This window comes from Muntiacus reevesi, chromosome 11, assembly GCF_963930625.1.
Source record: "Muntiacus reevesi chromosome 11, mMunRee1.1, whole genome shotgun sequence".
Taxonomy (NCBI): Eukaryota; Metazoa; Chordata; class Mammalia; order Artiodactyla; family Cervidae; genus Muntiacus; species Muntiacus reevesi.
The window spans coordinates 11,804,899-11,818,795 of record NC_089259.1 but is presented as its reverse complement, the minus strand read 5'-3'; the positions used below and the strand labels follow the sequence as shown (position 1 = coordinate 11,818,795).

The following is a 13,897-nucleotide window of genomic DNA, read 5'->3' as shown; positions in this document are numbered from 1 at the left end:
CTAGAAAAGGCAAAACTATGGTGATAGAAAGCAGGTCAGTGATTATCATGGGCCAGACTTTGAGGGAGGAGATTGTTTATGGAAGTACACAAAGAAACCTTTAGGGTAACAGACTGTCCTATATCATGATTGTGGTGGTGGTTTCATGACTGTATTCATTTGTCAAGACTCATTGAACTTTGAGTACATTTACTGCACATAAATTATACTTCAGTAAAATTGTTTAAAAGAACAAAAGGCTAAGTGGCCACGTAAAGTAAAGAATTGAAGTAATTCAAGTTCTTTTTTCTTTTGTCTTTTTGATCATGGTGTAATAATTAATCATTGTTCATTCAAAACCTTTTGTTTAAATGCAAGACTACACAGTACCAAAGTGGTTGGAAAAATGTGAACTGATATGGTTTTGGAATTCTCAGAATTACTTTCTTTGCAGAAATAAAATGATTATTAAAGGAAAAGCAATAAAAATATGTTGCTTTCAAGCTTACATATATATTATTAAAACTCAACAGTAAGTTCAGCCATTGTTTAGACCTCAGGCCAACAAAAATATTTTTGGTAAAGGAATATTTTGTCATTCATATTGTTTAGAATCACTGGCTTATAGTGATGATAGAATGCAGACCAACATTTAATCAGCTTTATTATTGTTTTAAAATCCTTTTCAGACAATGTACCCCTATCCGTGGCATCTGGATGAACTGCTCCTATGCACTGTTCTTCACAAACTCCTGCTACTCCTCACTAGTAGCTGTGGCCTCCTGGAACCCTAGAAATAACAGCACAAATTCATAGGCCAGTCTGATTTGCCAAATCTTTCAATGTTTTATGATTATTAACAAGCATTGTTGATTACTGACCACAGACCAGGTGCTAGTTCTGGGTACCAGCACCTGGTCTGTGGTGCTAGTCACTTCACTGAAAACGTCAGTAATCTCAAGGACTTTGAATTCTGATGATGTCCATTGACACTGTAAGACAAGCAATAGAGTCTCCAACAGGTCAGCACTGTAGACCTTTCTAGAAGTTACAGTTTGCCTGTTGTTTCCTCTCGATCATCTTTCTCAGCATCCCCCCAGGTGATCACCTTTTGCCAGTATCACATCCAATCATATTCCTCATAAGCTTCGGGTGTGGGGCTCAATAGGTGTGGCATTATCCTTCTCAGAAGAGAGATCCAGCAAGTGGGACCTTCTGCACCAACTTCGATTTATTTGTTCTTTTGTGCCTTGTACCATCCACTTGATAATTAGCTTTCACAATTCACTATCAGAAACAAGGTGCTTCTGAAATTTTCTTTTAATTAATTTATTTTTAATTGAAGGATAATTGCTTTACAGAATTTTGTTGTTTTCTATCAAATCTCCATATGAATCAGCCATGCTGCTGCTGCTGCTCAGTCGCATCAGTCGTGTCCGACTCTGTGCAACCCCATAGACGGCAGCCTACAAGGCTCTCCGTCCCTGGTATTTTCCAGGCAAGAATACTGGAGTGGGTCACCATTGCCTTCTCCTTGAATCAGCCATAGGTATACATATATCCCCTCTCTCGAACCTCCCTCCCATCTCCCTCCCCATCCCACCGCTCTAGGTTGATTCAGAGTCCCTGTTTGAGTTTCCTGAGAAAGGGAAAAAGTGAAGTCACTCAGTTGTGTCTGACCCTTTGCCACCCCGTGGACGATAGCCCGTCAGGCTCCTCTGTTCATGGGATTCTCCAGGCAAGAATACTAGAGTGGGTTGCCATTTCTTTCTCCAGGGGATCTTCCTGACACAGGGATTGAACCCAGGTCTCCTGCACTGCAGGCAGCCTCTTTACCGTCTGAGCCACGAGGGGCTCCTGAGTTTCCTGAGACATATAGCGAATTTCCGTTGGCTATTTTACATATGATAATGTAAGTTTCCCTGTTACTCTCTCCATGCATCTCACCCTCTCCTCCCCTCTCCCCATGTCTGTAAGTCTGTTCTCTATGTCTGTTTCTCCATTGCTGCCCTTCTGAAGTTTTTGATACAGGAATGCTGCTCAGAATTATAAGTGGCCTCCTTGATATTCTGCATCACTAGCTAAGGTTTTCATAGCAAATATCTGTGCCCATCAAAAAAGGTCTAAGCTGAAAGTGCCTGCAAGAGTTTCAAAAGGATAAATGCTCCTTTGATGGTTAATACAGGCCAAGTTAGGTCGACCACAAACCTCTGTGCCTTAAGAGGGCTACCCTATATAGCCCACCCCAGTTCCATTTGATTTTTTTTCTCTCCTCCTTTTAAGCCCACCTAAAGGGCTTCCCTGGTGGTTCAGGCAGTAAGGAATCTGCCTGCAATGCAGGAGACCTGGGTTCAATCCTTGGGTTGGGAAGATCCCCTGGAGAAGGAAATGGCAACTTTCTCCGGTATTCTTGCCTGGAGAATCCCATATAGAGGAGTCTGGGAGCTACTGTCCGTGGAGTTGTAAATAGTCAGACACAACTGAGTAACTTTCACTTTCATGACAATTCTTAACCTAGAAACATAGAGCTCCTGAGAGTACATGAATTGGGGCCTGGATTTACAGAGATCAAGAAGCTTCTTTGTGACTAAGTGTAGGAACCCAGCACAGTCAGCACTGGCTTCCCCAAGACTTTCAACCATGGACCCTCGTCCCTCCCAAAGAAAAGTAGATCAGATCTCAGAACCAGTACTGGGAGTCATCAGAATCTCATAAGAACTTTTACATCTTCTATGTTAACAGTTGTAGGATGAAGATGATAATAATCGTCAATGAGTTTTTTCTATTGAGATTGCAGCATCTTCTTTTCAGATCAATGTTAGCAAATTCCTTGTCAAGCAAGTTAATACTCCATCTCTACCAACTCCTTTTTATAGGCTTGACAATGTCATTGAATGATTTGAAAGCAAGAAAGAGGTTGAGCATTTAGAAATTAGATGAAGAAAGGCATTTTTACATTTTGACTTTCTGTGAGCACTGCTGACTTAGTTTTAACACAAAAAAATCACTAGTGATGTAACTATTAAATGTCACTAACAAAATACTTTGCCATTTGTATAGTGATCTGACTCATTGTTATCTCGTTTTTTGCTTATTTGTGTAGTCTTAACTAGCTGGATAGCATCACCTACTCAATGGACAGGCATGCATGCTTGTTAAGTCACTTCAGTCATGTCCAGCTTTTTGTGACCCCCATGTACTATAGCCTGCCAGGCTCCTCTGTCCATGGGATTCTCCAGGCAGGAATATTGAAGTGGGTTGCCATTTCCTTCTCCTCAGTGGACATGAACTTGGGCAAACTCTGGGAGATAGTGAAGGACAGGGAAGCTGGGCAGGTTGCAGTCCATGGGGTCGCAAAGAGTCAGACACGACTTGGTGACTGAACAACAGTAGTTTTAACACCATTAAGGCCATAAAAAGGTTTGACTTGAGGTCCATTCTTTGGGGTTATTTCTTCTGCTACTGAGACTATCTTCAGCTGCCAGGGGAAGATATGTGCAGGAATCCTCTTACCCTCGCCAAGGTCAATTACAGCTGTGTAGAAGGAACCCAGCTGTAGCAGGTTGATAAGTTTCAAAAGGATACAAAGTGACTGAGTGAGGCAAGAACCAGAGGCTTTGGGGCCAGGTTGAATGCTGTTGTTTGATGGGGAAGTCTAGAGGAAGGCGCCCATGGAAAGGCACAGCCCAGCCACTGCTGAGACGACGTGGTCCAGAAGCCCTGCAAGCCCAGTGTTCCCTCTGTGTCAATCTGCTTATTCCCCCCCCCCTCCCCACCGCCAGTGTGCACAGCAGGGGGTTTGCAAAATATGTCCACCCGGTCACAGGGGACCTGAACCCTCTGGTCCCCTCTTCCAGTGTTCTTGGGATTTCTCTGGAATGTTCTAATTCAAAGGAAGCTTTTACTCCAAAAGCTTTAAGAGTCATTTTATTCTACAGATTATATTTGGAATGAAAGCCTTGCTTACTCTTTAAAAATTTTTTTTTTCAATTGGAGGAAACTTGCTTTACCAAGCGTTGTGTTGGTTTCTGCCGTACAGTGCGAATCAGCCATAACTGTACATTTATCCCCTTCCTCTTGAGCTTCCCTCCCGCCCCTCCCATCTGGGTGATCACAGAACGCCAGGCCAGGCTCCCTGTGTGATACAGCGACTCCTCACCAGCTGTCTGTTTTGTACATGGTAGTGTGTATACGTGGACGCTGCTTTCTCCATTCATCGCACTCTTTCCTTCTCCCACTGTAGGCTCGCTTCCTCGTAGCTCCGTTGCTCTTAAACCTTTCTGCTTGTTCTTGCTGGTAAAATGGATGTGAATGGGAGAGATTATTTCCAGGTGTGGGGTTTGTGTTAGATGTTATTCTTTTATTTATTCCTATTCAACAGATATGTACAAAATACTCACTAGATGCCAGGGAAACATGGGCGCCCACGTGTTCAGAGCTTTTGCGCAGCCCTGGACCAGGGGGATGGCAGCCTTGTGCTTTGGGCCCTGAGTGGAATCACACACACAGGTCGTGCTGAGGGCTGAGTTCTTGTTCTGCCCGCGGCTCTCTGGGGGATGGTTCTATGAGGACATGCCTTGGCTGAGGCTCTTTTGATTGAATCTCTTAGTACAGCCGCACAGGCCAAGGCCTCCCGTTGAGTAATGTAGCCTGAAGGGAAGAAAGGAGATAAACTTCAAAGTCAACAGCTTTACAAAGCAAACAATTCTGCAAATATTCACATAGGCACAAAATACCTTCTACTTTGTAGGGTAGAAACAATTATGTTCAGCATTCTCAGATTGTACAGTTTTTCAGGCTATGAGGTATGTTTTTCTTCTGGTACATTTCTCATTCAATAAGTTAATAAATTAATTAAATAAATAATAGTCTGTAATTATTGACAAATAGACAAATATTTGGAGAGGGACTTGAGCCATGAGAAATCTTCACAAGAGTTGCTTATCTTTAATAGCAAACTTGCTTCAGATAGAAACAGATACATTCAGTCTCAGTGTTTTTAAAGTGCAGTCTGCAGACCCTGCACAACAAAATCGTTTGGTTGAGACCACAATAATAATGCTCTTTAAACATGCAGGTTTCTGACATTATTTCAAAGAACTTCTGAGTCAGAAACACAGAAGATTAGGCTTGGAAGTCTATATTTTATTTGGTCCCACCACAAGGTATGTATGATCTTAGTTTCTAGACCAGGGATCGAACCCATGCCCCCTCCATTGGAAGCTCAAAGTCTTAACCAGTGGACCACCAGGGAAATCCCTGGAAGACTGTATTTTAATAACATAGACAAGTGTCTCATGTGCACTAAACATTGCATATCTCTGTTTCTGGTGTCATTGGCTTCTGTGCAGTTTTACTCTACAAATAAGGCTACCAGATGATAATCCTCATGCTTTCAGTCAAGCATGGGGATCAGGCTGAATTCTGGCTCTGCCATTTACTAGTTGCATGACCCTGGTCAAGTTGTTTAACTTACTCATGTGTCCAACTCTTTGCAATCCTATGGACTATAGCCAACCATGCTCCTCTGTCTATGGGATTTCCCAGGCAAGAATACTGGAGCAGGTTGACATTTCCTTCTCCAGGGGATCTTCTCAAACCAGGGGTTGATCCTGTGTCTCTTATGTCTCCTGCATTGGCAGGTGGGTTCTTTACCACTAACGCCACCTGGGAAACAAAATGTTGCCCAACATGGGGCATGAACCCACGACCCTGAGATTAAGAGTCTCATGCTCTACTAACTGAGCTATCTGGGCAGCTAATAAAAGATCTCCTGTAAACACTCACTTGTCTTTAGCACTTCTTCCTTATTAGTGTTGTTTCTGTATTTGCACAAAAGGAAAACGCTATTGTTGGTTATTCTTGATTGTAAATCATTTGCAAAAACCATGCTTTCCCTTTGTGCAAATATAGGAACAACACTAATAAGGTAGATGTGCTAAACACAAGTGAGTGTTACAGAAGAAAGTCTCTGTTGGAGTTAGGAGGAGAGTGTAATAAGTAGGAGCCAGAGACTGAGAACATCTCCTGGAAGAAAAGGATTTTAATAATAACTACCTTTCCAAAGACTGTTGCTTACAATATATGAAGGTTTTTCACAGCCATTCTTTTTGGTTCATAAAATCCCATGTGGTTGGTGGACGAAGAGAGATGGCAGACCTTGGGGTGAAGATGCGTGATCTTTGGTGTGATGCTCCTCATTGATGTTTACTCTCTGTGTGATCTTGGTCGAGTCCTATAACCTGTCTGAGCTACAGTTTGCCACAGCATTAGAGTGGGGGTGAAAATGAGATGTTCTGTGTAGAGCTCATAGCACAGTGTTGGAAACACCATAGATACTTAATGAACATAAGCATTATTGCTGTGACTCAAACAAGCCAGTGAGTCTGCACGACCAGCGATGGACTGAACGGTGGGTTGAGCCTGGATCGTCTGCCCAAGCCCATTGCCGCTTCTACTAGATCAAGTGCTCATAAATCTCAGAGAGTTGTTGACATTTGATAACAAACCCTACTCCAATTTCTTTAAGCCCTCTTAATTTCCCCATAAAGCCTTGCTTTTTATTGTCAGAGAAAATCATTTTTAAATTGACCTGTCAACCGTGTTGATAAAACAGCAGGCTGACAGGAGGCCATTCTTCTTGAATTATTTATCTGGAAACCCGACTTCCAGCTGTAGCATAGGTGTCCGCCTTCCTGAGGCGCCTGGTTCATGTCAGGTGGTTAAACTCACCAAGCAGCTGCTGGTGCTGAAGGCTGTGGATGTAGCGGGTCTGCAGGGCCTCCCACTGGGGCCTGGGACTGTAAATCCTCATGATGCTGTAAAAACAGCGCTGCTGCCCTGGGCTTAGGTCCTGCCAGAGCAGAGGGGGAGACTCTGGTGAGCTGCTGGACTTGAGGATCAGAGTGTGATGTATTCAAAGCTGACTTGTACAGAAATAAGATGCTTCTCCCACTGTTGCCCTCCCCTGTCCCTCTCTCAATGAGTTTCCTTTCACCTCCCTTAGTTTACTTAAACCGTCTTCCACTGGCAACTGTAATGGTGAAAATGAGTTAAAAAAAGAAAAGATTCTGGGTAAGTAGGTCACGGTATTAGGCTGAGGGAGATCCAAGGATTTTCAGTATCTGATCCTGAAGTTGAAGCTCCAATACTTTGGCCACATGATGCAAAGAACTGACTCATTGAAAAAAACTCTGATGCTGGGAAAGATTGAGGGCAGGAGGAGAAGGGGATGACAGAGGATGAGATGGTTGGATGGCATCACTGACTCAATGGACATGAGTTTGAGTAAGCTCCGGGAGATGGTGAAGGAGAGGGAGGTTTGGCCTGGTACAGTCCATGGGGTCACAAAGAGTCAGACACGACTTAGCGACTAAACCACAACAATGTGTACTGATCAGTTGTAATCCTTGTTAAGGAAGGTAAACAGAATCTGCACAGGGCCTGAGGTGTGCCAGGCCTCTGGAGAGAAAAGAACTTTCCATTCAGAGCTCTCAGCTTAAGCAGAGAAGGTAGATGAGTGGATGGATATGTGATAAGCATTTGAGGTCATTAGTGAAAAAGTGCTATGAAAACAGAGAAGGAATATAAGCTCGTGTTAAGGAGTCAAGGAAGCTTCCTGAAAGAGACCAACACGTCTGAGTCTGCCTTGTCAGGAGAGAGTCCCTAAAGGGGCTAGAATATGGATTCTCAAAGGGCATCAGCATCGCTTAGGAATCTGCGAGAAATGCAGATTCCTGGGCCTCACCCAGACCTACAGAATCAGACACTGGGGAGGGGGTTGGGACCCAGGACTCTGGTGACCTCTGGGTGGTTTTTGACACTCGTGCTGTAAAATTTGGGAACCACTGAACCAGAAGAAAAAGAAAGGCTGATTAGAGAGAGAAAGTGGTACAGATTTTCTTCTGGGGTACAAAATATCTGAATATATATTGGGAACCAGACTTTTGGCATTTTTTTTTTTTACTTTAACCTGGTGGCTCAGATAAGAATCTGCCTGCAGTGCAAGAGACTCGGGTTCAAGCCTTGGGTTGGGAAGATTCCCTGGGGAAGGAAATGGCAAGCCACTCCACTATTCTTGCCTGGAAAATTCCATGGACAGAGGAGCCTGGCAGGCTACAGTCCATGGGGTCACAAAGAGTAGGACACAACTAAGCGACTAACACTTCCAGTGCAATTGCAAAAAAATTACTTTAACCAGGATATAGAGTCTGAGCTGGAAAAGCCTTTAGAGTGGGACAGCGGAAGATCACGGGAGCCTTTTATGCTACACTAAGAGATTAAAGACTATCTTTACTATGAAGAAACACTGGTCTTTCTTCAAGGCAGTGGTTCTCAACAGGAGTGATTTTGACCCTCAAGGGACATTAGGCAGTGTCTGAAGAAATTCTTGGTTGTCAGAGATGGTGGGAAGAAAGACAGATGCCACTGGCATTCAGGAGTTCGAGGCCAGGGATGCTGAACATACTACAGAGCACGAGACAGCCTCCCAGTGCCCCCAGACAAGAATTACCCAGGCCCGAATGCCATTCTTTAAGCTGAGTGGATCTGCATTATAGAGAGACCACTCTGGACCTGCTATGGAAAATGGCCTTAAGGGAAGACAGACCGCTGGTAAGGGGACCGTTTGGAAAGCTACCATCTAGTTGGAGGGAAGAACAAGAAGAGCTGCACTACAATTACTTTTATATACCTGCCTGATATATAGAGATGAGGAAACAGAGAAAGTGGCATCAACGTTTTAGAAAAATCAAGATAAAATAAGTTTGTGTGTGTGTGTGTGTGTGTGTCTGTGTGTGTGTCTGTGTGTGTGCTAAGTTGCCCAGTCATGTCCAACTCTGTGACCCCATAGACTGTAGCCTGCCAGGTACTTCTATCCATGGGATTCTCCAGGCAAGAATAGTGGAATGAGTTGCCATTTCCTTATGCAGGGGATCTTCCCGACCCAGGGATGGAACCCATGTCTCTTACATCTTCTGCATTGGCAGGCAGGTTCTTTATCACTAATGCCACCTGCAAAACTCAAAATAATTTCACCCTTGGCTAAAAAATTCAAAGCAATGACATAATTTCAAAACCAGTTGATAACCATGTAGTAAAAAATAAACTTAAGATACTTATATATAAGCTAAGTGAATTTTATCTGCAAAAACATTTTGTGTGGCATTGAAATCTGTCAGGTTTTTTTTAAGATCTAGAGACCTTAAACTTGATATTAAAAATATATTCAGAGAGAAAGTAGCTGAGCCAAGTACTTCACACTTTGAGATATTATTTCAGTTTTACAGTTTCCGAATTAGATGTTTTAAAAGATAATATATTTGAAGAAGAGAATAGATCCCTAATTAAGCCTTTTCAAATGATTGAGAACTATATAACATAAAAATTGCAAGCCGTTTCAAGAGCAAAGCTCCAAAGTGCAATGGGAGTTTCCATTATATAAGATAAAACCTTAAAAGTTATAGTTTTATTTTACAAGGGGGAAAAAAAAAGCATAGTTCTTTTCCTTAGGAGAATACCATCTTCCTAAATGAGAAGTAATAGATAATGCTTTTTTTTTTCTGATTTTATTTTAAACTTTTTATTTTGTATTGAGGTATAGCCAACACAGCCCAGAACACAGAGGTGTGGGTTTAAAAAAAATTTTTTTTTTTTTTAATACTGGAGTATAGCCCATTAAGGATGTTGTGATAGTTTCTGGTGAACAGGGAAGGGACTTGGCCACACATATGCATGTACCCATTCTCCCCCAAACTCCGCTCCCATCCAGGCTGCCCCATTAGGTTGAGCAGAGTTCCCTGTGTTGTACAGTGATCCTTGTTGGTTACCCATCTGAAATACAGCAGTGTGTACCTGCCCGTCTCAAACACCCTCCCTATCCCTTCCCCCCATCCTTTCCCCCTGGCAACCATAAGTTCGTTCTCTAAGTCCATGAGATAGCAGATGACATTTTTGATATTGTTACCCTATTGCTTAGCTTTCCTTGAGGGGAAGGAAGAGTTCCTAAAGGGGGACGGATGTAGGATTAGACCATCCGAGTGCTCCTTCATTCTCTCAGACACACTGTCAACATACACCGAGGGTGTGCATCGAGCCCTATGTTCTCCCTAATGCCAGGTAAACAAGGACCCAAGAAACCCCCACGCCCTGAAGAAGAGACAGAGAAGGCTCCTCCATCTGTGAATAGCATGCTGTACCTTCAACAATGGCGTGTCAGAGGCAGAGCGAGGGACTCGGATGCAAGGGATATGTGGCACATGCCACAGCTTTTGTTGTCTTTTCCATTTTTCTCCCATCTTTATTCTGTACCTCGAAGGAACAACAAAGCGCAACATAAATTTTCATGTTGTTCAAACAGTTTTGGGGGATGTACCTAAGTAAGTAAGCAATCAAGTAAATAAGTAAACAGACAGATGCTATGTATTTCAAGGGAAAAGACATTTTCTCAAATGTTTCCATGGAACTGGGCCTCAACAGACTTCTTAATTCTGCACTTTTCCCAATTCTCATCCCTTACTTGTTCTGTCGCTAAGCCATGTCTGACTCTTTGCTGTCTCCAGGGACGACAGCACGCTAGGCTTCCGGTCCTTCACTATCTCTCAGAGTTTGCTCAGACTCAGGTCCACTGAGTCGGTGATGACATACAAATGTCTCTTCCTTTGTCGCCCCCTTCTCCTGCCCTCAATATTTCCTAGCATCAGGGTCTTTTCCAGTGAGTCGGCTTGTCACATTAGGTGGCCAAAGTATTAGAGCTTCAGCTTCAGTATCAGTCCTTCCAGTAAATATTCAGGATTGATTTCCTTTCAGATTGCCTGGCTTAATCTCCTGGCTATCCAAGGGACTCTCATGAGTCTTCTCCAGCATTACAGTTTGAAAGCATCAATTCTTTGGTGCTAAGCCTTCTTTATGGTCCACTTCTCACATCTTTACGTGACTATTGGAAAAACCATAGCTTTCACTATACAGACCTTTGTCAGCAAAGCGTTGTCTCTGCTTTTTAATATGTTGTCTAGGTTTATCATAGCTTTTCTTCCAAGGAGCAAGCGTCTTTTAATTTAGTGCTGCAGTCACCATCGCAGTCATTTTGGAGCCCAAGAAAATAAAATCTTTCACTGATTCCACTTGTTCCCATCTATTTGCCATGAAGTCACGGGACCCAGCCCGAGGGAATAAATCGGAGTCCTTTGTCTTTCTGCTTACTCTGCATTCGGAACAGTTTAGTTCAGTTCAGTTCAGTCGCTCAGTCATGTCCCACTCTTTGAGACCCCATGAATCGCAGCACGCCAGGCCTCCCTGTCCATCACTAACTCCCGGAGTCTACCCAAACCCATGTCCATAGAGTTGGTGATGCCATCCAGCCATCTCATCCTCTGTCATCCCCTACTCCTCCTGCCCCCAATCCTTCCCAGCATTAGGGTCTTTTCCAATGAGTCAACTCTTCGAATGAGGTGGCCAAAGTATTGGAGTTTCAGCTTCAACATCAGTCCTTCCAATGAACACCCAGGACTGATCTCCTTTAGGATGGACTGGTTAGATCTCCTTGCAGTCTAAGGGACTCTCAAGAGTCTTCTCCAGCACCACAGTTCAAAAGCATCATTTGGAACAGGTGGGTCGTAAAACCACACTAGGTCTTAACAGTTATTTCTTGATAACTATAAATAATAGTTATTACTTTATCTGATTCTATAAGTAATATATATCATTTTTGAAAATTTAAAAATAGAAGAGGAAATAAGATCATCCATAATTTAACAGTGCATAACTATTGTTGCCATTTGATTTCATTTTACTATTTTTTTCCTGTGTACATCCACTGTGACATTAGAACAGGGAGATCACTATATGTTATGCACCTTCCCAGCACATTTAATAACCTTTGAAAATATGATTTATCATGGCAGTATATATATCTTTACATCATTTTCCATTTCTTGCACATTCAGATTTGCTGTTTTTCCAACCTTGTACTATAAAAGAAGCTGTTAAATCTGGCCATGTTTCTAACCTGACAAAGATACAGAATGCAGGAGCCACAGCTGCTATGATAAAGTTTCATTTTGTTTCCACGCAATTCAGGGTTTAGAATCTGAGGTGTATAGAATAATTTAAAAATTAACCATCAAGAAAGAATAAACATATTGGAGCAGGGTTGACATGCCAGAGTAGAAATCCCAGCATTTCTCCTCTCTTCCCTCCTTTGCCCTTGTCAACAGTGTCTACCTCATTGGTTTACTTGATTACCTGAAATTTTTTAAAAATTCATTTTACTGAAGTATAGTTGATTTACAGTACAGTGATTCAGTTGTACACATATATACATTCCTTTTCATATACTTTTCTATTATGGTTTATTACAGAGTGTTGGGTATAGTTCCCTATGCTATAGAGTAGGACCTTGTTGTTTATCCATTCTATATATAATATGACTAGTTGAGATTTGAAAATAGAATGCTCTCACTTTAGGCCAGTTCCTCCTCTCTCCTCTACCCTGTTGTATGTTCACACACATGTGCACCACAGTACACGCACTTAAGAATTTTAACATGTGAGAAATCTCTGGTTCCAAGTTTACAGAGCTAAGGCTCAGATCTTCCAGAAGAGAAAGTTACTAAGGAAATGTTGGCATCTTTGTGTGTCTTGTTTCCTCAGTATAAACTTATACTTTAAACTATGAGTATTTTATTAAATACTGCTTTCCTTCCATGTGCTCTCTGGAAGGTATCCCAACCAAGATACACTCTTTTAATATTGATGGTGATAGACGCCTTCACTCTATCCTGTAATCAAATCACCTCCAAATCTCTCCTCCCATTTTCCAGGTCTGTAGAGCAGAACATAAATATTCTTCAAAGCTGGAAAGATTTTTTTTTTCTTTCCTCAAATAGCATCAGGAAATGACTGACAATCTTTCTTAGGGCAGCAATTTATGTGTGCTTTCCTTGGGCTATTGCTAAGGAAATCCATCTTACCTAATCAAGTGGTCTCCACTTGATAAAGTTTGTTTAAAATGCTTGCAGAGCTCAGGGAGTAAATATCTACCCAAAAACTTACATCTGAAACAAAAAGACAGATTTGCTTAAAAGAAACTTACCCTGTATTGTAATCTCCCCTCTTTAAAAAGCTGGCATTCATATTCCGTGTAGTTTTCCTGCAAGGTCTCTGTCTTCATGGGGTGGTGACGGTACAGTCCTGTTTGTTGATAAGCTGATATCCAAGCGACATCATGTGATGAAACAAAGAGCTGGGAGATTTGGCTGCTCGCCTTTCCCTGCTTCTAGGCAGCATGCAGTTGCACAGTTTAATCTTTTATCTTTTTTTCCCCCCAAATTTTATATCTAATTAAGTGTCAACTTCTAAATCTACCATATCTGCATTCAATGCAGACACTGGTGAGACAAGTACTTGGAGACAGACTGAATATTAAAGGTTAAGAAATCCATCAGGGCAATAGCCAGTTGCATGTGTAGTTCTCAGATTTGGAATCAGTAACCCCCATCCCTGTTGCTCAGAAGGATGAAGGAATAATTCCTAAAGATAGAGGTACAGGCATAAACTTGTGGCAATCTATGGAGTGGTCCCATATGTTAAGATAATGTTCCATTCTCAGTTTTTGGAGGAATGTGCTATTCTCCATGTTTGATCTTGACTTGAGGCCACATGATGGAGAACTTATGGCACAAGATTCTTGCCCACACTGACGTCATCAGCGTGAGCCTCCCATTGTAACCTGACTCATGAGATCAATCTTATCACTTCCTCTGGGCTACCGTTTTGACTACAGACTACTTTCTTTCAGATTGTCTGCAAAAATGAAGAGTTCCAAGGGAAAATGGAAGAAAAAATAGCAAAAAAGGAAACCACAAATTCAAGATTCTTCAGAGACTAAGGGGAAGAAAAATATAGGGACATAAAAGTGATG

At 42.2% G+C, this 13,897-nt stretch overlaps 1 protein-coding gene and 1 non-coding gene across 2 annotated transcripts; both read right to left on the bottom strand.

Moving 5' to 3' along the window:
• Window positions 1–4,411: 4,411 nt before the first annotated feature.
• Window positions 4,412–13,110, bottom strand: FAM216B (family with sequence similarity 216 member B). Its single transcript, XM_065901676.1, has 5 exons — window positions 13,070–13,110; window positions 10,443–10,490; window positions 10,176–10,287; window positions 6,712–6,832; window positions 4,412–4,629 (listed from the first exon to the last, which is right to left on the bottom strand). Exons 1-5 carry the CDS (start codon window positions 13,108–13,110, stop codon window positions 4,412–4,414), a joined length of 540 nt encoding a protein of 179 aa, XP_065757748.1.
• Window positions 5,663–5,735, bottom strand: TRNAK-CUU (transfer RNA lysine (anticodon CUU)). The gene has a single exon. It is a non-coding gene; the product is annotated as a tRNA-Lys (tRNA).
• Window positions 13,111–13,897: the final 787 nt, after the last annotated feature.